General features: G+C 41.1%; 1 protein-coding gene across 1 annotated transcript in view; it reads left to right on the top strand.

The window, feature by feature from the left end:
• The window catches only part of LOC115209371 (nucleolar transcription factor 1-B), a 62408-nt gene that overhangs the window by 19620 nt on the left and 18073 nt on the right, over positions 1–24715 (top strand). Inside the window, exons 3-12 of the mRNA XM_029777747.2 lie at positions 4175–4242; positions 6820–6948; positions 9183–9299; positions 11062–11172; positions 13698–13901; positions 15709–15759; positions 16518–16690; positions 17733–17789; positions 19686–19705; positions 23299–23386. Coding sequence (XP_029633607.1) covers positions 4175–4242; positions 6820–6948; positions 9183–9299; positions 11062–11172; positions 13698–13901; positions 15709–15759; positions 16518–16690; positions 17733–17789; positions 19686–19705; positions 23299–23386 — 1018 coding nt within the window. The remainder of the gene's footprint in view (positions 1–4174; positions 4243–6819; positions 6949–9182; positions 9300–11061; positions 11173–13697; positions 13902–15708; positions 15760–16517; positions 16691–17732; positions 17790–19685; positions 19706–23298; positions 23387–24715) is intronic.

The raw sequence follows: 24715 nt of genomic DNA, 5'->3' as shown, positions 1-24715 counted from the left end.
TAGATCATCGTTTAAATTGAACATTTATGTTATGATAAAATATATTAGCTAGTATATACTTTTTATAATGAACCTCTATGAAATGTAAAGCCAGCGGGCACTTGCACGATGAAGTGCCCACGTGCAGTTTCCCTCAACTGCCGCCCTCATTTCGAATGTTTAAATATATTCTCTTGTTTTTCATATCTTTTTTTTTTTTTTTTCATTTCACCTCACTGAAGCAGTCTAATATATATATGTATATATATATTATATATATAAAAACTTGGAGAAGAGAAATAGAGAAATAACGCGTGCGTTCGGTCATATAGTAATATAATAAGTAAATAAAATATATGCATATATACATACATATATGTACATACTTACATCTACATGTATACATATATATGTAGGTCCCGGGTTGAGTCGGGGTTAACCACAGTAAATAAAGTACTCAATACATAGCAGAGTAAATTAATTTATTTTATAGAAGGAGCTTCTACAGGACTAGAACTGTTTCATTCAAATGAAATCAGATTTCATTTGAATGAAACAGTTCTAGTCCTGTAGAAGCTCCTTCTATAAAATAAATGTATACATATATAATATATATATATGAGTACAGGACACCACAAATAAACGTAGAACACAACGAGAGACGAGAACATAAAATCAAACAATATATATATATATATATATGTGTGTGTAAGAAAAAAGGTGTTCAGAATGCTGGAGGGTTGTAAAAATATATATTTATTTACATATCACATATTATTTCTTCATATTAGCGCTTTCAACTACTCCTGTAGTTTCATCAGAAATATATATATATATAATATATATATATATATATATATATATATATATATACATTGTTTTAAAAAATTATTTACTTTGCGTTTTATTTACTTTGTTCGAAAAATATTATTAAATTTTCTTTAATATGTATTCAGCCTTGAAATACAAACACGTGCAAGTCGTTGTAGGATGCGCGAGTGCACGCACCGGGACCCCTGTTCGCTAGTAGTGTTTGTAGTGTTCTTGCCACGAAAGATCGCCATATGTGTGTGTGTGTGTATGATGCTCTGATACAAGTGCGATGTCTATTTCGACGACTTGAAATTGATCATAGTTACAGTGTGAGCACTTGCTTCGGCGCGGGCACGGACTGTGTGGTTAACGAGCTGGCTTTTTACAACCATGTTTTTTTTTTGTTTTGGGATTCGGTCCCACTCCGCGGCACCTTGGGCAATTTATCTAGGCTGAAAAAGAGTGTGAATATTGTCGTTTCTTTATACCGACACTCTGTATACCAATATTGCAGGATCGCTGTGTCTTCAACTTATAGCCCTGGGCCAACCGATGCTCTGTAAGTGGATTTGGTAGGCAGAAGCTGTGTGTGGAAGGCCATCGTGTGTGTGTGTGTATTCCTTTTACTTGTTTCAGTCATTTGACTGCGGTCATGCTGGAGCACCGCCTTTAGTCGAGCAAATCGACCCCGGGACTTATTCTTTGTAAACCCAGTACTTATTCTATCGGTCTCTTTTGCCGAACCGCTAAGTAACGGGGACGTAAACACACCAGCATCGGTTGTCAAGCAATGCTAGGGGGACAAACACAGATATATACATATATACGACAGGCTTCTTTCAGTTTCCGTCTACCAAATCCACTCACAAGGCAATGGTCGGCCCGGGGCTATAGCAGAAGACACTTGCCCAAGATGCCACGCAGTGGGACTGAACCCGGAACCATGTGGTTGGTTAGCAAGCTACTTACCACACAACCACCCCTGCGCCTTTGTGTTTGTTACCCCTTCATTCGCTGGGCGGCTGATATGAATTTGTTTACGAAGTCACTGTTACGTGGCGGTTCGGGGAAACTACTCTTCTGAACCAAACTTCAAAAACAGGTATCGGGATGGATTTGTTCGATTAAACACTTCAAGGCGAAGCCCCAGCATGGCCGCAGTTCAATGAGTGGAACAAGTAAAACATAAAGATGTTATATTTTTGGAGCCCGTGGTCGCATATGGCGAACTCGTGTGCCCCCACCCGGACTTCGTTTTTCCGTAACTTTCAGATATTTTTTTTAATGAAATTGGGTACTACTTAAGAAGAGTGGTCCCGGTGCGCGTACTCGCGCATCCGCGCTAGCTAGTCGTGACTAGTCGATCCTACAACGATTACCTAGCAAAGTAAATAAAACAAAATAAACTAAAGCGTTTAACCCGATCATAAAAAAACCCCCCAAAAAATAGTGCAATAAGTGTAAAAACTTCCTCTAAACGAATACGACAAAAAAAATGCGCGCTCGCGAAAGGGGAGAGGCCTCGGAAAATTCACATTTCCGAAAGCGTCTGACCCGGGCACAAAAACAAAAAAAAATAGTGTAAATAGCGGCTAAAGCACAACATGTAAAGACCAATGTAGTCCATAGCCAAACAACCTCTCTTCTTTTTGTGAGGGAGACTTTAAACACAAGGGTTACTGTTCAGGGGAGGTCTTATTTCTTTACTGTTATGGCTATCGCATTTTCCTTTCTTTTTCTTTTTTTCTTCTGACTTGTATTACAGTCTTTGACTCACTTCAGCAGTGCCAAACCAAAAAGTATAGAAACTATTATTTCACTTCGATGGTGTTAGTTAATCTATTGATATTGATAACTTCACCACACACACACACACACATTCAACTCCATAATAATAATAACAACAACAGATACTAAAGATGGTGCTATGGCCTTTTCTTTGATAATATCTTTCTTGCTTATTTAAATTCAGTTCAATGCACACTTGCCTTGAACCAAGCATTTCTCTTTGTGTGTGTTCTTGATAATCATTTAGAACAAATAGTTTTACACCAATTACACAATTTAAAAAATTTTTTCCGGCCCGGGTCAAACACTATAGTTTAAAGGCCATGGACTGAAGATGTGAATTTTCCGAGGCCCCTCCCCCACCCACCCGCGCTGGTAAGCTGGAAGGCTGCACCAGACCCCAGTCTGATCTGGCGTAGTTTCTATGGCTGGATGCCCTTCCTAATGCCAACCACTCTGAGAGTGTAATGTGTGCTTCTACATGCCACTGGCACAGGTGCCATTTGCATGACACCAGTATCTGCCTTGGCTGTGATTCTGCTCAGCTTGATGGGTCTTCTTTTTAGGCACGACATAATGCCAAAGGTCTCGGTCATTGCCTCCATGAGGTCCAACACATGAAAGGAACTCAACCATTTTCCTCCGTGAGGTCCAATGCCTGATATATATTCATATATATTGTGTGTGTGTGTGTGTGTGTGTGTATATAAAGCATTAAGAAAGACATCCAGCTGTAGAAACCAAGCAAAAGTAGACAGAGCTTGATGGATCCTGCCAACCTATCCAACCCATGCTAGCATGGAAAACAGATGCTTGATGATGATGATGATGTGTGTGTGTATATACATATATATATATACACACACACAAATATACTCTTTACTCTTTTACTTGTTTCAGTCATTTGACTGCGGCCATGCTGGAGCACCACCTTTAGTTGAGCTACTAGACCCCGGGACTTATTCTTTGTAAGCCCAGTACTTATTCTATCGGTCTCTTTTGCCAAACCGCTAAGTGACGGGGACATAAACACACCAGCATCGGTTGTCAAGCAACGCTAGGGGGACAAACACAGACACACAAACACATATATATACATACATACGATGGGCTTCTTTCAGTTTCCGTCTACAAAATCCACTCACAAGGCATTGGTCGGCCCGGGGCTATAGTAGAAGACACTTGCCCAAGGTGCCACACAGTTTTTATTATATGTTTTATTATACGTTTTTATTATTATTTTGCAATTTACTTAATCATCAGTATGTTATTGTTATTTTATTTTTTATATTTCTATTATATGTAATTTTCTAGATGGTGTAATTTAATTGTTCATTTTGAATTGATAAAAAGTGTTTTTTTTCTAATTTTCATATATATATATATTATATTTTGTGAAATTTGATTTAGTATTTCTAAATTGAATTTTTCCCTGTAAGTTAGGAATAATATTCCCTCAAATTATTATTATTACTATTTTATATATATATATTATATATATATATATATATATATGTGTGTGTGTGTGTATAACACGTACACAAACCTTTTTACATGTGCACTCATAAATTCTTGTATTTTGTTTCTCAAACAGTTACTTTTTAAAACCTGGTGATACATCAGAAACGCAAGACATGTCTTCTGAGACCCCTCCTGCTAATGGTAAGTCATTCACTTGTCCCCTCCTCCTGTATTTTTACAAATCACGTTTTTATGGTTTTCAAGTTAGTAACCTGTAATTCTGAATGAATCACATCAGTAATGAGTCATAACTTATCCGTGTATGCCCTGTAAGTTTTTCTGTGTTAACCCTTCCGTTACCGTATTTCTGTTGAGATGCTCTGTGTTACTTTCAATGACTTTAAATATAACAAAGAATTTAGTAAAATAACTTAGTTATCATTAGGCTAGTGTTAGGAACATAAATTGTGACTATGAAAACAAGACATTTGTACTCAGAACTAGAGGTGGTTTCAGCCAGGTTGGTAATGAAAGGGTTAAAAATATCATGGAGACACCCTTTCGTTACTGTATTTATTTTGAGATGCTCTGTGTTTCTTTCAATTAATTTTAAATATAACAAAGAATTTAGTAAAATAACTTCGTTATCGTTCAGCTAGTGTTAGGAACATAAATTGTGACTAAGGTTTGGTGGAAGATTTTAATTCAGAACTTATGAAAATAAGACATCTGTACTACAGAGCCAGGGGCAAATTCAACCAGGTTAATATCAAAAGGGTTAAAGAAGAAGTAAAGAGTTATTGCGATAGTTTACATGGATTGTTCTCAACCATTTTTTGCCCATCCATTCCTATTTTACTCTGCTTGTATTTTGATACCAGTAATATCATAGGCAACAAGCTGGTACATCTGTTAGCACATCTGTTCTGAGTTCAAATTCCACTGAGGTTGAATTTTGACTTTCGTCATTTTTGGAGGTCGATAAAATAAGTACCAGTTGAGTACTGGGGGTTGATGTAATTGACTTAGCTACTCCTGGGTAAGAGTATAAAAAAAAAAGGCTGCACCTCTCTGTCGAACCAGTGTGGCAGAGTAGGTTCATCAAACCAGTGTGATCTGAAGCTCAGATTCATGGCCTCGACATCAGACTGTGGTTGATGGAGAGAACATGCTGAGCTCTTTGCTCTGCAGTGGACTGAGCACAAGCAATCCAATCCAATCCATGACCAACACACTTAATGGTAAAGTTCAGTCAGACTGCAAGGAATTATTTCAGGGTGATAGAATCCATCCCTGAAACAATTTCTGTTCTGTAGAAAATGGTGATTTCATGAACTTAATTTTGTTTTGTCTGTATTATATCTAACAAAACATTTCTATCTTATTTGTTGACTGACATTCAACCCATTGATAAGCATTAATTTTTGGAGACTGCAGATTAAAACCAATTTCTGTACAAAATAATTGTTTTAAATAACCAACACCAGAGTATGGATAAATTAGGCCTCACAGAGTCAAAGACAGGAGACTGAAACCTTTGGAGATATGCTGTGATTGGGAAAACCCGGCAGCTAAAGTGAGATTTCGGCCATGGCCGATGCCAGTGTTGCATGTCCAGCCCATTTAAGAGTACCCTTGATGCGTCGGGCAATAGGATATACTTGAGAAGACCCAAATCGTAGCCCCCTTACTGGCTCCCATTCCGGTGGCATGTAAAAGCACCATCCAAACGTGGTCTATGCCAGTGTCCCCTGACTGGCTCTTGTGCCGGTGGCACGTATAAAAGCACCATCTGAACGTGATCGATCCAGGCCTGCCCGGCTGGCCCCCATGCCGGTGGCACATAAAACGCACTCTCAGAGTGGTTGGCATTAGGAAGGGCATCCAGCTGTAGAAACCTTGCCAGAGCAGATTGGTGCCTGGTGCAGCCTCCTGGCTTCCCAGACCCCAGTTGAACTGGCCAACCCGTGCCAGCATGGAAAATGGATGTTAAACGATGATGATGATGAACAGATTTTTGTGATAGTTCCTGTAAATGGACAAGTTATATTTGTTATAATCCATCAGTCAAGAATTGATACTGTGGCGTCGATGTTTGGTGTACAAAAACTAATTTTAAAAAACTGAAGCTAGCAAGAAGGGTCCATTAGATGTGCGTCCCCATTAAAGTGGAACTCCATCAGTTACGATAAGTGTTCCAATAAATCCGATCAACAGAGCAGTTTGCTTGTAGAATTGACATGCAAGTGGCTGAGCACTCCACAGACACAGGTACCCTTAATATAGTTCTCAGGAAGATTCAGTGTGACACAGAATGCGACAAGGCTGGCCCTTCAAAATACAGGTGCAACTCATTTTTGCCATCTGAGCTGTGTGGAGCAACATGAAATAAAGTGCTTTGCTCAAGGGTGTAATGCACCACCAAGTATTGAACTCATGACTTCACAGGGTATTGTATTTTGTTTCCCATGCACTCATTTTCTTTTTCTTCTTACAGTTTGCGTAGTGTATAACGTATTTGTTCTTACCGTTAGACTTTACTCCTTAGAGTTTAGTTCGTTTCACAGTTTGATTCCTTAACCCTTTAGCATTGTAGGATATGAGTGAGAGGCCAGATCTGGACGGTTTGAACATAAAAGAAGTAGAAAATTTGGGCCGGATATGGTTAAAGGGTTAAATGCTAAAGGGTTAAAGAAACTCCTACCGTTGTTAACTGGACTGAAGTGAAGATATTTCTTTCCTCGATGCTCTCCATCAATTACCGTGTTATATTTGCAGCCACTGATCGGCAACACAATGGTGGCGCACACGTTGAAGACAGTCCAGAGATGAATAAGAATAGTGAAGCTAATGTAAACTATGAGGACTATTTAGAAATGGTTTTAAATGTAGAAAATGGAATTGAAGGTAACGGTCAGCCATGTCCAGTTCTATCATCAATCAGTGAACACTAATGGCGGTTTCTTTTCTAATGTATTTTGTTACATTTGTCTCACTAATTTTAAAATACGAGGGTAATCCCAAAAGTAAGGTCCCCCAAAATATTTAGAAATCACAGAAACGCTTATTGTCAATGATGTTTAATGCCTTTTGCGTTCAAAAACCGAATAGTTGCACAAACTTTGCAATCAGGAGCTCCATCAGATACAACTGCCAAGCCAAGACTGCACACGGCAGCAAGGTGCATGCGGGGCCAGGCAGAGGCGCATGCAAGGCCAGGCAGAGGCGCATGAGGTGCATGCAGGGCCAGGCAGAGGCGCATGCAAAGCCAGGCAGAGGTGCATGCAGGGCCAGGCAGAAGGGCATGCAGGGCCAGGCTGAGGCGCATGCTCACCAAACACAACAGTGCTGCCAATAGCTGCACACACAGTTTCCTTGCGTCCCCAGCACTTTGGAGACCTTACTTTTTGGGATTACCTTCGTACGATAATATCCAGTCAAATTTTATTTGATTAGTTTTGCAACCACCACCAACACCACCATCATCATTATCATCGTTGTTCATATTAATTAATAAACAAATGTCTAACCTACATGAGAAATGATGAAGTAACTAATTGAATGACGCATCACTTTGGAGTTGTATAGTTAGAGAAGAGGTAGAAGATCTTTCTGAGAAATGAGTGTGTTAGATAAGGCATTAAGACAACATGACCCCCCCACCCTCCACATACACACACAACAAGATTTGCTTCAACACGCAAATTCACATAAAGAATCTTGCAAACCAGATACAGAAACCAAATTTATATGTAATATACTTTATAAAAGTAGAAGCATTATGCACTTAATATATCATCCTATGACCATAACCTGTGGCCTATGCCAGGAGCGTAACCAGCCCGCTTATGCGTACCTTTTCCTTCTTTGGACACTAAACTCTGCTTGCGAAGACCTGTTTAGGCAAGTGAAATCAAAATCAAGTTCGATGTCTGGCATCCGTGCTGGTGGGGTGCAAAGAGCACCATCCGAGTGTGATCGTTGCCAGAGCAGCCAACTGGCTTCTGTGTCGGTGGCACGTAAAAGGGCACCATTCGAGCGTGATCGTTACCAACATCGCCTTACTGGCACTTGTGCCGGTGCCATGTGTAAAAAGATTCAAGCGAGGCCATTGCCAGTACCGCCTGACTGGCCCCCGTGCCGGTGGCATGTAAAAGGCACCCACTACACTCTTGGAGTGGTTGGCGTTAGGAAGGGCATCCAGCTGTAGAAACTCTGCCGGATCAGATTGGAGTCTGGTTCACCAGACCTCAGTCAAATCGTCCAACCCATGCTAGCATGGAAAGCGGACGTTAAACGATGATGATGATGCATAGAGAAGAGAGAAAATCAAAACAATGATGTACGTATTCATTTCTTAATATATTTGGGCAGATTTGAACATGAACATGCCAATCACTTTTGTATTTTGTCTTCAGAAAATAACTTCTCCTTTCATACAATGCATTCACAACACACCACAGTGTTTCTACATCATCATCATCATTTGACGTCCGCTTTCCATGCTAGCATGGGTTGGACAATTTGACTGAGGTCTGGCAAACCAGACTCCAATCTGATCTGGCAGTGTTTCTACAGCTGGATGCCCTTCCTAACGCCAACCACTGTGAGTGTAGTGGGTGCTTTTTACGTGCCGCCGGTACAGGTGCCAGGGAGAACCTGGCATCGGCCACGATCGGTTGGTACTTTTTACATGCCACCAGAACAGAAGCCAGTCAAGGCAGCGCCGGCATCGGCCACGTTCGGATGGTGCTTTTTATGTGCCACTGGCACAGGGATCACAACTACAATTTCCAGTTGATTTTTTGATGTTGATGTACTTGACTCAATAGGTCTCCTCAAGCACAGCAGGTCACCCTACGATCCAAGGTAAGCACAGAAGGTCATTCTGCAATCGAAGGTACTTTGGATGGGCTGGGGCTATGCGAATATTATGGATGCCAAAAGGCTTAATGGTAAATGCAAATCTCCAAGTGTTTGTTAAGGACTTACTTTGCCAGGATATTGGACCAGCTGTTTGTAAAATGAATGAAGGAACCCTGTAACGAATGAATTGATGAAGTCTAATAAAGATGATGTTGATATACATTATGAAGTTGTCAAATTAATTAAAGTGTGATTTGTTGTGTTATTTTGTTCAGATATGGATAAGAGTCGGAAGAAAAAGAAGAGGAAAAGTAAACAGCAAAAGGAATCTCAAGCAGATGAGAATGACGATACTGTTATTGCTGAGACTGAAGAGAATGATGAGGAAGGCAGTGAGTTGTTGTTTTTTCGTTACCCTTTTTATACATTTTCAAGGAATTGATGTTTTGTTTGTTTTTTTTCTAATTAGTTACTGTGGTGAGAAATGCATTCTTTTAGTTAATCTTTTTTTTTTGATTTTTTTCTAGTAGTTGTGATACCTGTGCCGGTGGCACATAAAAGGCACCATCTGAACGTGGCCGTTGCCAGCGCCGCCTCGACTGGCTTCTTTGCCGGTGGCACATAAAAAGCACCACCCGAACGTGGCCGATGCCAGCGCCGCCTCGACTGGCTTCTGTGCCGGTGGCACGTTAAAATCACCAACCGATCGTGGCCGATGCCAGACCCCCCCTGGCCCCTGTGCAGGTGGCACGTAAAAAGCACCCACTACACTTGTGGAGTGGTTGGCGTTAGGAAGGGCATCCAGCCGTAGAAACACTGCCAAATCAGACTGGAGCCTGGTGCAGCCCCTGGCTTCCCAGACCCCGGTCGAACCGTCCAACCCTTGCTAGCGCGGAAAACGGACGTTAAACGATGATGATGATGATGATTAGAGTTACTCGTCTTACGTCAGTCAACTTTAGGAGTATAATTTTGCCACCATGGGTAATACAAACTCTGAATGGGTAACGCTGCAATGGACTGGTCTTCTGATCAGGAGGAATATTAGCCTGTTCACTTAGCCAATGGGGTGGCATCATTTGGAAGCTAAAATGATGCAAAGTGCATTGTGACCAGTGAGGTATGACAAGATCCAATAGTCTGGTCAATCAGGTGATAGTATACTTATGATGAATAGGGTTTAACATTTAGCAAAATTTCTTGGCATTTATTCAAAATGATGAAATTAATACTAATTTCATACAGGAAAAAAATATTTATAAAACTTAAAATGAAATTATATGAAGCAATCATCATCATCATCATTTAGCGTCCGCTTTCCATGCTGGCATGGGTTGGACGGTGCAACTGGGGTCTGGGAAGCCAGAAGGCTGCACCAGGCCCAGTCTGATCAGGCAATGTTTCTACGGCTGGATGCCCTTCCTAACACCAACCACTCCATGAGTGTAGTGGGTGCTTTTTTTGTGCCACCAGCACAGGTGCCAGTTGAGGCTGGCTAACGGCCATGATTGGATGGTGCTTTTTACATGCCACCGGCATGGAAGCCAGTCGGGACGACGCTGGCAACGGCCACGTTCGACGGTTCTCTTATGTGCCACCGGCTATGGTATCACAGCTACAATTTCCATTGATGTTGATCGATTTTAATTTTGATTTTCACTTTTGATTTTGATTAAGAAATAAAAGAAAAGGAAAAGAAATTTAAAGCAAAATTGTTGTCCTTTTGTATTATGGAAATTCACGGGCAGTTTAGCTTAAAGGTAAAACACTTGATGCATAATCACAAGGATGTGAGTTCGAGTCTCATTGCTGGCCACTGACAGATTTTTCTGCAAAATACCCCAATTGAACTGTCCAACCCATGCTAGTATGGAAAACGGACATTAAACGATGATGGTGGTGGTGGTAGTGGTGGTTATTGCTGTTGTTGTTGGGGAAGGGTGGAAATTGATGAGGTAAAAATGGTGTAGGGGAGAGGACATTGAGAGAAAATGAGGTAGAAGGCTGGGTGGCAGCAGTGGGAGCAATGAAGGAAAAGAGACTGGAGGGTGTCGTCCACACTTCACTCCCAGTGCTCCCCCATCTACGATGGGTAATGGGGGGGGGGGGCTGTGGGTGAGATGAGATGGTAATTTAATGAATTGTTTCTTTCAGTTTCAAAGAAAAAGAAAAGAAGAAGGAGTAAAAAACATGGATCAATCGCAGAGGAAAACGAAGAAAGTAACACCGGAGACGTCGTTAACAAAGACAATGACGTTGACGAGGGTGAGTTTTTGCTTGTTTTTCTACAGATTTAGTTACTCTTTTACTTGTTTCAGTCATTTGACTGCGGCCATGCTGGAGCACCGCCTTTAGTCGAGCAAATCGACCCCGGGACTTATTCTTTGTAAGCCCAGTACTTATTCTATCGGTCTCTTTTGCCAAACCGCTAAGTGACGGGGACATAAACACACCAGCATCGGTTGTCAAGCAATGCTAGGGGGACAAACACAAACACACACACACACATATATGTATATATATATACATATATACGACAGGCTTCTTTCAGTTTCCGTCTACCAAATCCACTCACAAGGCATTGGTCGGCCCGGGGCTATAGCAGAAGACACTTGCCCAAGATGCCACGCAGTGGGACTGAACCTGGAACCATGTGGTTGGTTAGCAAGCTACTTACCACACAGCCACTCCTGCGCCTATAATTATAGTTGTTGTAATTATACTCAGTTTTTCCCTCAGATTTTTAAAGCTTCAGTATTAGTGGTGGGGGATGCTTAGTATTTTGTCTATCTCTACATTCTGAGTTCAAGTTCTGCTGTGGGTGGCTTTCAGGGTCAATAAAACAAGTACCAGTTAAGTACTGCTCTCTCTTCTACTCTTTTACTTGTTTCAGTCATGTGACTGTGGCCATGCTGGAGCACCCCCTTCAGTCGAGCAAATCGACCCCAGGGCTCACTCTTTGTAAGCCCAGTACTTATTCTATCGGTCTCTTTTGCTGAACCGCTAAGTGACGGGGACATAAACACACTAACATCGGTTGTCACGCGATGTTGGTGGGGAAGGTCGCAAAAAAGCACACGAAAATATACACACACATACATATATACGACAGGCTTCTTTCACGTTCCGTCTACCAAATCCACTCACAAGGTGTTGGTTGGCCTGAGGCTATAGTTGAAGACACTTGCCCAAGGTGCCATCTAGTGGGACTGAACCTGGAACCATGTGGTTCGTAAGCAAGCTACTTACCACATGTTTTGTTGTGTCTGGGGAGAGTCATTCTCTTTTCTAGAATGATTCTCTCTAGACACAACAAAATATCTCTTTAATAACATTATATGTTTCGGATTTTTTCCATTTGGCTGCAAAGGTTTCAGCAATTAAAATGTATCGAAAATTTCAAAATTTGGTACATTAATGTAGTTTTCCAAGGTGAATTGCTGGATTTATTTCACTTTTTCCAGAAAAATTTGTAAAAAAAAGTTATAGAGGTTTAAAGTTTGATCATTTTCACCCAGTTAGGAAACAGGATTTGGAAGCTGTCATTTTGTGTGACAGCACATTTTGTCAACATCCTGTAAATGGCACATGTTGTCAGTATTTATATTGTACATGTGGAAAATGAGTAAACAACACGTCTTTTGTAGTTTTAAGCATTCAATATGCCTTGATCTTCTGCTCTCAGTGTCTCCATTATAGATGCGAGATTACTAGAGCTTGCTGCTATAATCAAACAGGATGGTGAAATTTCCAGGTGGGTAAAACAGTAGAATACAGTGTCAACAAGTGGTTTCAATATATCTGTCAATGAGTGCTTTCTCGCAGACAAAAGAGTTCTCATGTTCTGCCGGTTACTATGGAAACAGGCATGAATGCGTCTGTGGCTTATGATTGGCTAAAATTACCCAAAATTTTCAAACTTTATTAGCTAATAACTGTTTATTTATTGATTTATAATGAAAATGATTTTCATGGCATTGATTACCTTATAAAAATGTATCATTACACTGAATCCAAAATTTTCAAACTTTATTAGCTAATAACTATTTATTTATTGATTTATAATGAAAATGATTTTCATGGCATTGATTACCCTATAAAAATGTATCATTACACTGAACCCAAAATTTTCAAACTTTATTAGCTAATAACTATTTATTTATTGATTTATAATGAAAATGATTTTCATAGCATTGATTACCCTATAAAAATGTATCATTAAACTGAATATGAAATTGAAATTAGCAGCCAAATCGAAAAGATCCCACTTTTCTCAGGCATCAATATCTTCATCATCATATGTCCATTTTCTATGCTGGCATGGATGATTTGATGGTGGTTGGCAAGGCTGGGGGAGCACACCAGGCTCCATTGTTTCTTCTGGCATGGTTTCTATGGCTGGATGCCCTTCCTCATGCCAACTACTCAAAGTGTACTGATGCTTTTTATGTGGCACCAGCATTGGAAATATATTAAATATTTGGCTCAATTGAGAAGCATCTCACTTGAAGAATTACTGCCCTCAACCTTCAGTAGGGAAGGCCAGAATGTCGTACTTACATTACAGATAATACTACTTGAATTACTAAATTAGTAGAAGTATTAAAGTGAATTAAGATTAGATTAATAAATACTCATTCATCAAAATGAAAATCAAATAAAATTATAACTTGTAATAGGCACTTATTGTAGCCATAGGACCATCGTTAGAACCAAGGGTCATTAGAATTTCGCTACAGAATAGAATTAGCTTTTTTGTCTGTAAAATCTGATTGCTTTGTTGTTTGCAGTTGATGGAGAGGTGGCAGTGAAGAAAAAGAAAAAGAAACATAAAAAACACAAAAAGGATGAAGAGGAGGTGGAGGAGGAGGAGGCAGAGGAAATATTGCAAAATGATGCTGATGTGAAATTGGAAAGAAGTATGGACGTTGGTGATGGTGACTACGCAGTTAGTAGTGACGATGCTAGCAAAGGGAACAATAAAATGAAAGAACGTGAGTTGATTTTTACATTAGAATGAGATTAAATGTTTTCATTTATGAAAATCAAATGGAAATTGCAGTTAAGATACCCTCCCCGTGCCGGTGACGCGTTAAAAGCACCGTCCGAACGTGGCAGTTGCCAGCGCCGCCTGACTGGCGTCCGTGTTGGTGACACGTAAAAGCACCAGCCAATTATGTGTGGCCGTTTGCCAGCCCCGCCTGGCACGTAAAAAACACCCACTACACTCACGGAGTGGTTGGCGTTTGGAAGGGCATCCAGCTGTAGAAACACTGCCAAATCAAGATTGGAGCCCGGTGCAGCCTCCTGGCTTCCCAGATTCCGGTCGAACCGTCCAACCCATGCCAGCATGGAAAACGGACGTTAAATGATGATGATGATTTTGCTGAATAACTGTTTTTAGAGAAAAATTATAGGACTTGGACTATTTATAGTTGAAGTTGTTGTATTAGGTAGAGTTTATGTCAGTGGTGGTGGTTCCATTTCACCTGCATTTTCATAACCATTCATCATCATAATCATTTAATGTCTCTCTTCCATACTGGCATGGGTGGGACCGTTTGACAGGAGCCAGCCAGGCAGAAGCCTGTACCAATCAATTCTCCAACATCTATCTCAGCTGTTATTATACAAAGATAAGGCGGTGAGCTGGCAGAAACGTTAGTACACCAGGCGAAATGCTTAGCAGTATTTTGTCTCTTTACATTCTGAGTTCAAATTCTGCCATGGTCAACTTTGTCTTTTATCCTTTTGGGGTCAATCAAATCGACTAGCTTCCTGCCCCCAAATTTTGGGCATTGTGCCTAGAGTAGAAAAGCTTTTTACAGCTGGATGCCCTTCCCAACACCTTGATAGTTAACTGGTTAGGAACCACTGGCTTATATTTAGAATGACATTCTAGGGTTAGGGTTATCTGAGAGGTCAATTCTGGCCAAATTGGTACATAAAAGAGGTAAGATATTTTGGCACGTGGATTAATGGTTTGGATGTTGAGCTCATGATTGTAAAATTGAGGTTTCAATTCCTGGACTGGGCAATGCGTTGTGTTCTTTAGCTAAACACTTCATTTCATGTTTGTCCAGTTCACTCAGCTGGCAAAACGGGTGGTCTTGTGAAGGACCGGCATCCCAGAGAAACTGGGAAAGCGACTCTGTGTTCTTTAGGAAGTAATCCATTTTGACTAGTTTAAATATTAATGGTTAATCCATTTTGTAGTCTTTTTTTTTTTTTTGTCATTTTAATCATTAGTCAGTAGAAATTTTGTTTAATCTACATGGTCTTTTTTGCTCTCTGTCCCATTTTGAGTTTAAAAAGACAAAAACCCATGGCCCCCCCAAAATGCATCCCATCATGAAGGCCATGGTTCCGTCATTGGACAGCGGCCATGCTGGAGCACTACCTTGAAAGGGTTGAATGAAATAAATTGTACCCAGTACTTTTTTCTAAGCCTGGTACTTCTTCAATCATTCTCTTTTGCCCAACCACTAAGTTACAAGGACATAAACAAACCGACACTGTTTGACAGCCATTGTGAGAGGACAAATATACACGCACACACAACAGGCTTCTTTCAGTTTCCATCTATCAGATCTAATCATAACACTAACTGGCTCCAGTCTATCATTAGAAGACACTTGCCCAAGGTGCCATGCAGTAGGACCGAACCTGGAACCATGTTGTTGAGAAACAAACGTTTTGCCACGCAGCCATGGTGTGGCTATATTTAGTAATTAAACTTTAGTTCCTCAACTAGTAACAATAACATATTCATATATATATATATTTCTTTTTTATTTTAAGGTCAAAAGAAAGAAAAAGAAGAAAATGAAAAGTCAAAGTTTTTGATATCAAGTGAGTATCTTTTAGTTTAGCTCCATCATCATCATCGTTTAACGTCCGTTTTCCATGCTAGCTCGGGTTGGACGGTTCGACCGGGGTCTGGGAATCCAGGAGGCTGCACCAGGCTCCAGTCTGATCTGGCAGTGTTTCTACAGCTGGATGCCCTTCCGCTCCGTGAGTGTAGTGGGTGCTTTTTACGTGCCACCAGCATGGGGCCCACATGAGGCTTGCAAACGGCCACGATCAGTTGGTGCTTTTATGTGATCGTGGCCATTTAAATATTCAAGAAAGGACAGTATTTTTGCTTTTTACCTCCTTCTTAGCAAAGGCAGAGGTATTGTTTTCAGTCGTGTTTGTTTGTCCGTGGACAAGATATCTCAAGAACCACTGGATGGATTTGGATGAAACTTTCAGGGATGTTTGGCCTTGTGACTGGCACGAGTAATCTGAATGCTGAACAATTAAGTTTCATTGAATTTACATGTAATTTTAGTAATTTTCAGGCAAAAATTCAACTCTAGATTTGTATAAGAACGTTCTGGTGTGTATTCCAACCACTGTATTGATATATAAATAAATATAAGTTAGAATTTTTGCACAAAACGGGTCTAAATATTTGATTTAATTTATAATTTAATTGGAACTGATAAAAGTGTGTATTTTAGTTAGAAATATAGTAACAAGAATGTTGATGTGAGAAACATGGAAAACTCAGACATAGCTTTTTTCCCTTTGTATTTGTTATAAGATTTTATTTCTAAATCTTGCAGGAAACCGAGAACAGACGTGGCCAAAGGAAGACGTATTAAGACTTTTAGTTTCTCTTCAAAACAATTTATCAGACACTACAAAGATAAAAACTGAAGAACTTTGGGAACGGGTCCAGTTTGATTCCTACACACCTGAAGACTGTAAGGCTATGTATACAGCGGCTGTAGCAAAAGTAAGTTTTCGATTCAAAACAGCACAAAAACCTTTCTACCCTTTTTTCAATATAATCATCATCATCATCGTTTAACATCCATTTTCCATGCTGGCAGGGGTTGGATGGTTCGACTGGGGTCTGGGAAGCCAGGAGGCTGCACCAGGCCCCAATCTGATCTGGCAGTGTTTCTACAGCTAGATGCCCTTCCTAATGCCAACCACCCCGAGAGTATATATACAAATTTTTATTTATGCGCCCTTTTCAAGCCTAGCCAGGCTCGTGGGCCCAGTTTCTATGTTGTATGTGTTCCACCCAGCTGGATGGGACGCCAGTCCATCGCAGCGTTACTCAAGAAACAAGAGAACAACAGGGGTTGCCACCACCTCCTGCTGGAGCCTTAGGTGTTTTCGCACAATAAATATACACAACACCCAGTCTGGGATTCGAAACCGCAATCCTCCGACCACGAGTCCGCTGCCCTAACAAGTGGGCCGTTGCACCTACACACACACATATATGTGTGTGTGTGTGTAAAGATTAAGATTGTAGTTTGTGTGTAAATTGGTCCAAGCAATTAATTGACACTAGAACGATTAATATTTGGAACATAAGTTCATCATCATCAAACATCCGTTTTCCATGCTAGCATGGGTTGGACTGTTCGACCGGGGTCTGTGAAGCCAGGAGGCTACACCAGGCTCCAGTCTGATCTGGCAGTGTTTCTACAGCTGGATGCCCTTCCTAACGCCAACCACTCCATGAGTGTAGTGGGTGCTTTTTTACGTGCCACCGGCACAGGGGCCAGACGGGGCTGGCAAACGGCCACGATCGGTTGGTGCCTTTGCGTGTCGCCAACACAGATGCCAGTCAGGCGGCGCTGGTAACTTCCACGTTTGGACGGTGCTTTTTAAATGTGTCACCGGCACAGGTGTCTTAACTACAATTCTAATTAGAAACTTTGTTAACAATTATTTCATTATTTAATTATCTGCTGCAAATAATAACCGTTTTGTTTTTTCTACACTTTTTGCTTGACCTTTTATTTATTTATGTTTTAAAGGTTCGCAAGATTCGGACAATGTTGGAAATCGTAAAAGATGCTATCAGGATATTACCGGTAAATTTAGCTCCAGTTTTGTCCTCTCATTCAATGTTCTTGCTCTTAATCCCATCTTTTACACACACACACACACACACACACACTACTTTCCCAACAGTTCAGTCTGTTTTTTGGTGCAGATCTCTTTATTTCACACATATTTCTAACCTTTATCTATTTCGCAAGAAATCATAAAATACTAGCAGTATCGCCCGGCGTTGCTCGGGTTTGTAAGGGAAATAACTATATAAGCATTTTTAGAGAGTTATAGCTAAAAAATATCAAAAAAATGTATTAAAAATGGGAAAAAAATGATGGTAAACTTTTTTTTAAATCGTTGACTCATCGTAGACATTTTTAGAGAGTTACTTCCCTTATATAATAGCGAAAAAAATGATGGTAAATTTTTTTTTAAATCGTAGACTCATCGTAGACATGCGCTAATACCCAGAAGGGCTCGATATGAATCACGACTATAAGATACCTGGTTTTGGTTAAACTGCACCGCAAAATGTGGGAGTAGTTAGGAATCTAAATCGTAGGAAACAGACACACAACCTTACTTTTATATATAAAGATTTCGCTCTCTACTGATAGTAACTGAGTTAACCCTTCAGTGTTTAAACCGGGTATATCCGGCCCGAACATTCTACTCATTTTATGCTCAAACTGGCCAGAACCAGACTCTCACACCTACCCTGCAATGTCATTCTAAAAATAAACAATTACATCTTTCAAATCTTGAAGCTACAAGATAATACCAGATTAATTTTTTAAGATGTTAATGAATAAGGATTACTTCTGACATATTAATTAGAACGCTAAAGGGTTAATTCATTATGATCATATGACCGAGTAGACTGTCAGATGTCGTTCATACCTTGCTGATCACAATGCGCTTCCTGCAACTTCTTCCTGCGGATGTGAACTGTAGTCACTTTGTTTCCATGCTAGCATGGGTTGGACGGTTCAACTGGGGTCTAGGAAGCCAGAAGGCTGCATCGGGCCCAGTCTGATCTGGCAGTGTTTCTACAGCTGGATGCCCTTCCTAACGCCTACCACTCCGTGAGTGTAGTGGGTGCTTTTTATGTGCCACCGATCAGCTTTGATCAGACCTATGTTCAGAGACATTCCAACCAGGACCATCTCAGCTCATGACTGCATGATTCAGTCGATCCTTACCTTTTTAAGTCTTTAACATGTGACTAGAGGCTGATTTGACTGCTTTGATTCATCTAGCACCAGATATGGCCACCCGGGTGACAGAACTTCTTCAAGGTTCCTCTTATTATTCTATCATTCCAGACAACTTGAGGGTTTTTTGTCAGGCTGGACATAAAAAAGACAAAACAGGGCTTCTTGCAGCCATCAGGGCATTCATTCATTCCAAAATGTGACTGCTTTCTTATCTGCAGCTTTTAAAAATACAATTTCTCACTTCTTCCTATGGACGTCATCATCATCATCGTTTAACGTCCGTTTTCCGCGCTAGCACGGGTTGGACGGTTTGACCGGGGTCTGGGAAGCCAGTTGGGTGGCTGCTCTGGCAACGATCATGCTCAGATGGTACTCTTGGCACCCTACTAGCACGGGCACAAGTTCCAGTAAGGCGACGTTGGTAATGATCACGTTCGAATGGTGCCCTTTTACGTGCCACTGTCACGGAAGCCAGTTGGCTGCTCTGGCAACGATCACTGTCGGATGGTGCTCTTGGCACAATTTTTTAAGGCAGTGCTCCAGCATGGCCACAGTATAATGGTTGAAACAATAAAAAAAATAAGCCCTCTGACTCTCTCTCTCTCTCTCTTTCTCTCTCTCTCTCTCCCTCTCACACACGCACACACATGCATTGATCTCCTTTGCTTTAAAGATTATTGCTGTTTCACAGTTTCTTTTTCCTCTTTTTATTTTCAGACATTAAACACTTCCAAAACGTATGTATCTTTTCTTTTTCTCTTTTTGTAATCTCTAAAACTAATTAACATATCAAATATAGATTAAGATATTTAATAATCAACAGCTCATTAATTAACCTCTAAAAACAAGCTCTGCTTTTACTATAAATCTCTCTGTTAATATTTTAGGAATAACCCTTTCTCTGGTCTATTTCCCCTTTTGCAGCTCCTTAACCCTTTCGCTACCAACCCAGCTGAAACCGCCTCTGGCTCTGAGGTACAAATGGCTTGTTTTCATAAGTTTTGAATTAAAATCTTCCACCAAATCTTAATCACAATTTATGTTCCTAACACTAGCTGAATGATAACTAAGTTATTTTACTAAATTCTTTGTTATATTTAAAATTAATTGAAAGAAACACAGAGCATCTCAACAGAAATATGGAAAGGATTAAAGTTGAAAGAGAGAGAATAAAGCAGGCCTTAACTCTTGATACCAACCTGGCTGAAACCGCCTCTGGCTCTGTAGTACAAATGTCTTGTTTTCATAAGTTCTGAATTAAAATTTTCCACCAAACCTTAGTCACAATTTATGTTCCTAAGCTGAATGATAACTAAGTTATTTTACTAAATTCTTTGTTATAATTAACCCTTTTGATACTAACCCAGTTGTAGGCGTCCGAAAAATTATTTGGCTCATAAGACCAACCCAGCCTTAGCTGGCTGAGAGTATCCATTGTTATTTAAATGTGATGTTTAAGCAAAATTTTAATATTTTTACCTTTTGCTCAGTTAACCTTGATTTACTGTAATTAGAGTCATTTTGAAACAAAAGTTATAGAATTGATTAAGAACCCTTTCTTTAATTATGTTTCAAATATCACATTAATATGTTGATGAGTAAAAAAGTTGTTTAATGAAACTAGTCTAAATTCATGATTATTTTATAATTTTATTGAAACTCATGAGGGATGTATTTTGGTCCGAAATATAGTAACGAAAGGGTTAAAATTAATTGAAAGAAACAGAGCATCTCAACAAGAATAGGGTAACAAAAGGGTTAAACCTGGATGACACACTGTGTTGACCAATACAACTTGTGCTTGAAGCAGGGTTTTAAGACATACTCAGTTAACTCCTTCGTTTTCTTAACATTTTCAGTAATCAATTCATCATCATTCTCATCATTTAATGTTGTCAGTTTTCTATGCTGGCATGGGTTGGATGGCCTGATAATTGCTGACCAGCTGAAGAGTTGTTTTGGCATGGTTTCTATGGCTGGGTACCTTTCCTAATGCCAACCCCACTTTGCAGATTGTGCTTCTGCATAACACCAGTACAGTTGTGTTTTATGTGACACTGATCATCATCATCATCATCATCGTTTAACGTCTGCTTTCCCTGTTAGCATGGGTTGGATGGTTTGACTGGGGTCTGGGAAGACAGGAGGCTGAACCGGGCTCCAGTCTGATCTGGCAGTGTTTCTACAGCTGGATGCCCTTCCTAACGCCAACCACTCCGAGAGTGTAGTGGGTGCTTTTTTATGTGCCACCGACACAGATGCCAGACGAGGCTGGCAAACGTCCACGCTCGGATGGTACTTTTTACATGCCACCAGCACGGAGGCCAGGCGAGGCTGGCACGGCCACGATCGGATGGTGTTATGTACCACCAGCACGGAGGCCAGTCGATACGGTGCTGGCTACCGCCACATTCTGATGGTTTTCACCGGCACTGGTACCACAAACTACAAATTCCAATGATGTTGATCGATTTCGATTTTGATTTGATTTTTGATTCTTTGATTTTCACTTGCCTCAACAGGTCTTCACAAGTAGAGTTATGTGTCTCAAGAAGGAAGGTATGCACAGGTGGACTGACTACGTCCCAGGTAGGGGCCACGGGTAATGGCCTCACTTGTCCTGCCGGGTCTTCTCACGCACAGCATACTTCCAAAGGTCTCGGTCTATAGTCATTTTCTCGGTGGGACCTAAAGAGCGAAGGTCGTGCTTCACCACCTCATCCCAGGTTTTCCTGGGTCTACCACTTCCACAGGTTCCCTCAACCGCTAGGGTGTGGCACTTTTTTACACAACTATCTTCATTCTTACCACATGTCCATACCAGCGTAGACGTCTCTCTTGCACACCACATGTTACCTGATACAGGTAACATTTACACTGCACCAGTGCAGGTGTGTTTATGTGGTACTGGTACATATGTATTTACAACCTGGGACGAGGTGGTGAAGCACGACCTTCGAACATTAGGTCTCACCGAGGCAATGACTAGCGACCGAAACCTTTGGAAATATGCTGTGCATGAGAAGACCCGGCAGGACAAGTGAGACCATAACCTGTAGCCTTTACCTGGGATGTATCCAGTTCACTTATACATACCTTTCCTTCTTGGGACACAAAACTCTGCTTGCGAAGACCTGTTAAGGCAAGTGAAATCAAAATCAATAGAAATTGTAGTTGTGATACCAGTGCCGGTGGCACATAAAAAGCACCATCCGAACATGGCCATTGCCAGTGCCGCTTTGACTGGCCTCCGTGCCGGTGGCCGTTGCCAGCCTCGACTGGCATGTAAAAAGCACCCACTACACTCACGGAGTGGTTGGCGTTAGGAAGGGCATCCAGCTGTAGAAACACTGCCAGGTCACACTGGAGCCTGATGCAGCCTCCTGGCTTCCCAGACCCCAGTTGAACCGTCCAACCCATGCTAGCATGGAAAACGGATGTTAAACGATGATGAGGGCACTGGTACGGGTGGTTTTTTTATGTGGCACCAGCATCCATGAGCAAAAATCATATGCCTGCAGAGGAACTTGAAGGGCAGCAGGGTATCTAGGCCACCTAAAGCACCAAAACCAGAGGAGACCCACTACCAGGTCATATTCACAACTGACAGCTAAACATGTGAGAGGTGTGTCTGTAGCTGATAAATAAGGATGACCGATACACTTATCTTGACTATTTTTCTATTCTATAAAGAAAGACCTGTTGAGTCAAGTGAAACTGGTGCCTCCTGACTGGCTCCCGTACTGATGGCACGTAAAAAGCATCATCTGAATGTGTTTGATGCCAAGTCTACCTTACTGGCCCCTGTGCCAGTGACACATAAAAAGTACCCTACACTGTCAGAGTAGTTGGTGTTAGGAAGGGCATCCAGCTGTAGGAACATTGCTAGATCAGACTGGAGCCTTGTTCAGCCGCTGGCTCTCCAGACCACAGTCAAACCATCCAACCCATACCAGCATGGAAAATGGATGTTAACCCTTTCGTTACTGTATTTATTTAAGATGCTCTCTGTTTCTTTCAATTACTTTAAATATAAGAAGGAATTTAGTAAAGTACCTTATATATCATTAAAAGCTAGTGTTAGGAACCTAAATTGTGACTAAAGTGGCAGTAGTTTTCTAGCTGGAGCAGTGCCAAGTGGCAGATGAACCAAGTTCTTTGTTCTGGATTCAAAAATTTATTTACTCATTTCATTTCTACTACACTATTGTTGAGAAAGGCTTGAATGTCACAACCCCTACATCTACTGGGTTTTGTATGTCCCCCCCTTTTATTTATTTTTTTTTTTTCCAATTTTTGCTAATCAAGATTATTTCTTTTTCCATAACAGCAAAGCAATAACGAAGCCAAAACCGATGACTCCATTAAAATTGTACATAGATTCGCATTATAAAAAAGCATTCAAGAAATTTCCACATGTAAGTTTTTTTTTTTTTCATTTACTCTTACTCTTTAATCTTTTACTTGTTTCAGTCATTTGACTGCGGCCATGCTGGAGCACCACCTTTAGTCGACCAAATCGACCCCAGGACTTATTCTTTGTAAGCCCAGTACTTATTCTATCAGTCTCTTTTGCCGAACCACTAAGTGACGGGGACGTAAACACACCAGCATTGTCAAGCAATGCTAGGGGGACAAACACACACACATACACATATATATATATATACATATGATGCTGAGTCGCTATCAGAACTGGAGGAGAAGTTTCAGGTGTGGAAACAAGGATTAGAATCAAAGGGCCTCAAAGTCAATCTAGCTAAAACCAAAGTCATAATCAGTAGGAAGGTAGACAAATCACAAACGCCTTCAGGTAGATGGCCCTGCTCGATCTGTAGAAAAGGTGTAGGTAGAAACTCTATAAGATGCACCAAGTGTAAGCTATGGACACATAAGAGGTGCAGCAATGTCAAAGGAAGGCTAACTAGGAAGATGGTTTTTGTATGTGGCAGATACTCAGGAACAATAAACACTGAAAATGCTCTGAGACCAACTTCCGTCACTTTCCAGGGAGAAAAACTAGAAATAGTTGATAGTTTCCGTTACCTAGGTGACCAAGTCAGCAGCGGGGGCGGGTGTGCTGAAAGTGTAACTGCTAGAGTAAGAATAGCTTGGGCAAAGTTCAGAGAGCTCTTACCTCTGCTGGTGACAAAAGGCCTCTCGCACAGAGTGAAAGGCAGACTGTATGATGCGTGTGTACGAACAGCCATGCTACATGGCAGTGAAACATGGGCCGTGACTGCTGAGAATATGCGTAAGCTCGCAAGAAATGAAGCCAGTATGCTCCGATGGATGCGTAATGCCGGTACTCACACTCGGCAGAGTGTAAGTACCTTGAGAGAAAAGCTGGACCTAAGAAGCATCAGTTGTGGTGTGCAAGAGAGACGTTTGCGCTGGTATGGTCATGTGGCGAGAATGGATGAAGATAGTTGTGTGAAAAAGTGCCACACCCTAGCGGTTGAGGGAACCTGTGGAAGAGGCAGACCCAGGAAAACCTGGGACGAGTTGGTGAAGCACGGCCTTCGAACTTTAGGTCTCACTGAGGAAATGACTAGAGACCGAGTCCTCTGGAAGTGTGCTGTGCGCGAGAAGACCCGGCAGGACAAGTGAGTCCATAACCCGTGGCCTTCTACATGGGATGGAGCCAGCCTACGTATGCATACCTTCCCTTCTTGGGACACAAGACTCTACTTGTGAAGACCTGTTGAGGCAAGTGAGGATCAGAATCGAAATCGATCAATGGAAAT

This window comes from Octopus sinensis, linkage group LG3, assembly GCF_006345805.1.
Source record: "Octopus sinensis linkage group LG3, ASM634580v1, whole genome shotgun sequence".
NCBI classification, from domain to species: Eukaryota; Metazoa; Mollusca; class Cephalopoda; order Octopoda; family Octopodidae; genus Octopus; species Octopus sinensis.
The sequence above is the reverse complement of the archived record's forward strand: the minus strand, read 5'-3'. Positions and strand labels throughout refer to the sequence as shown.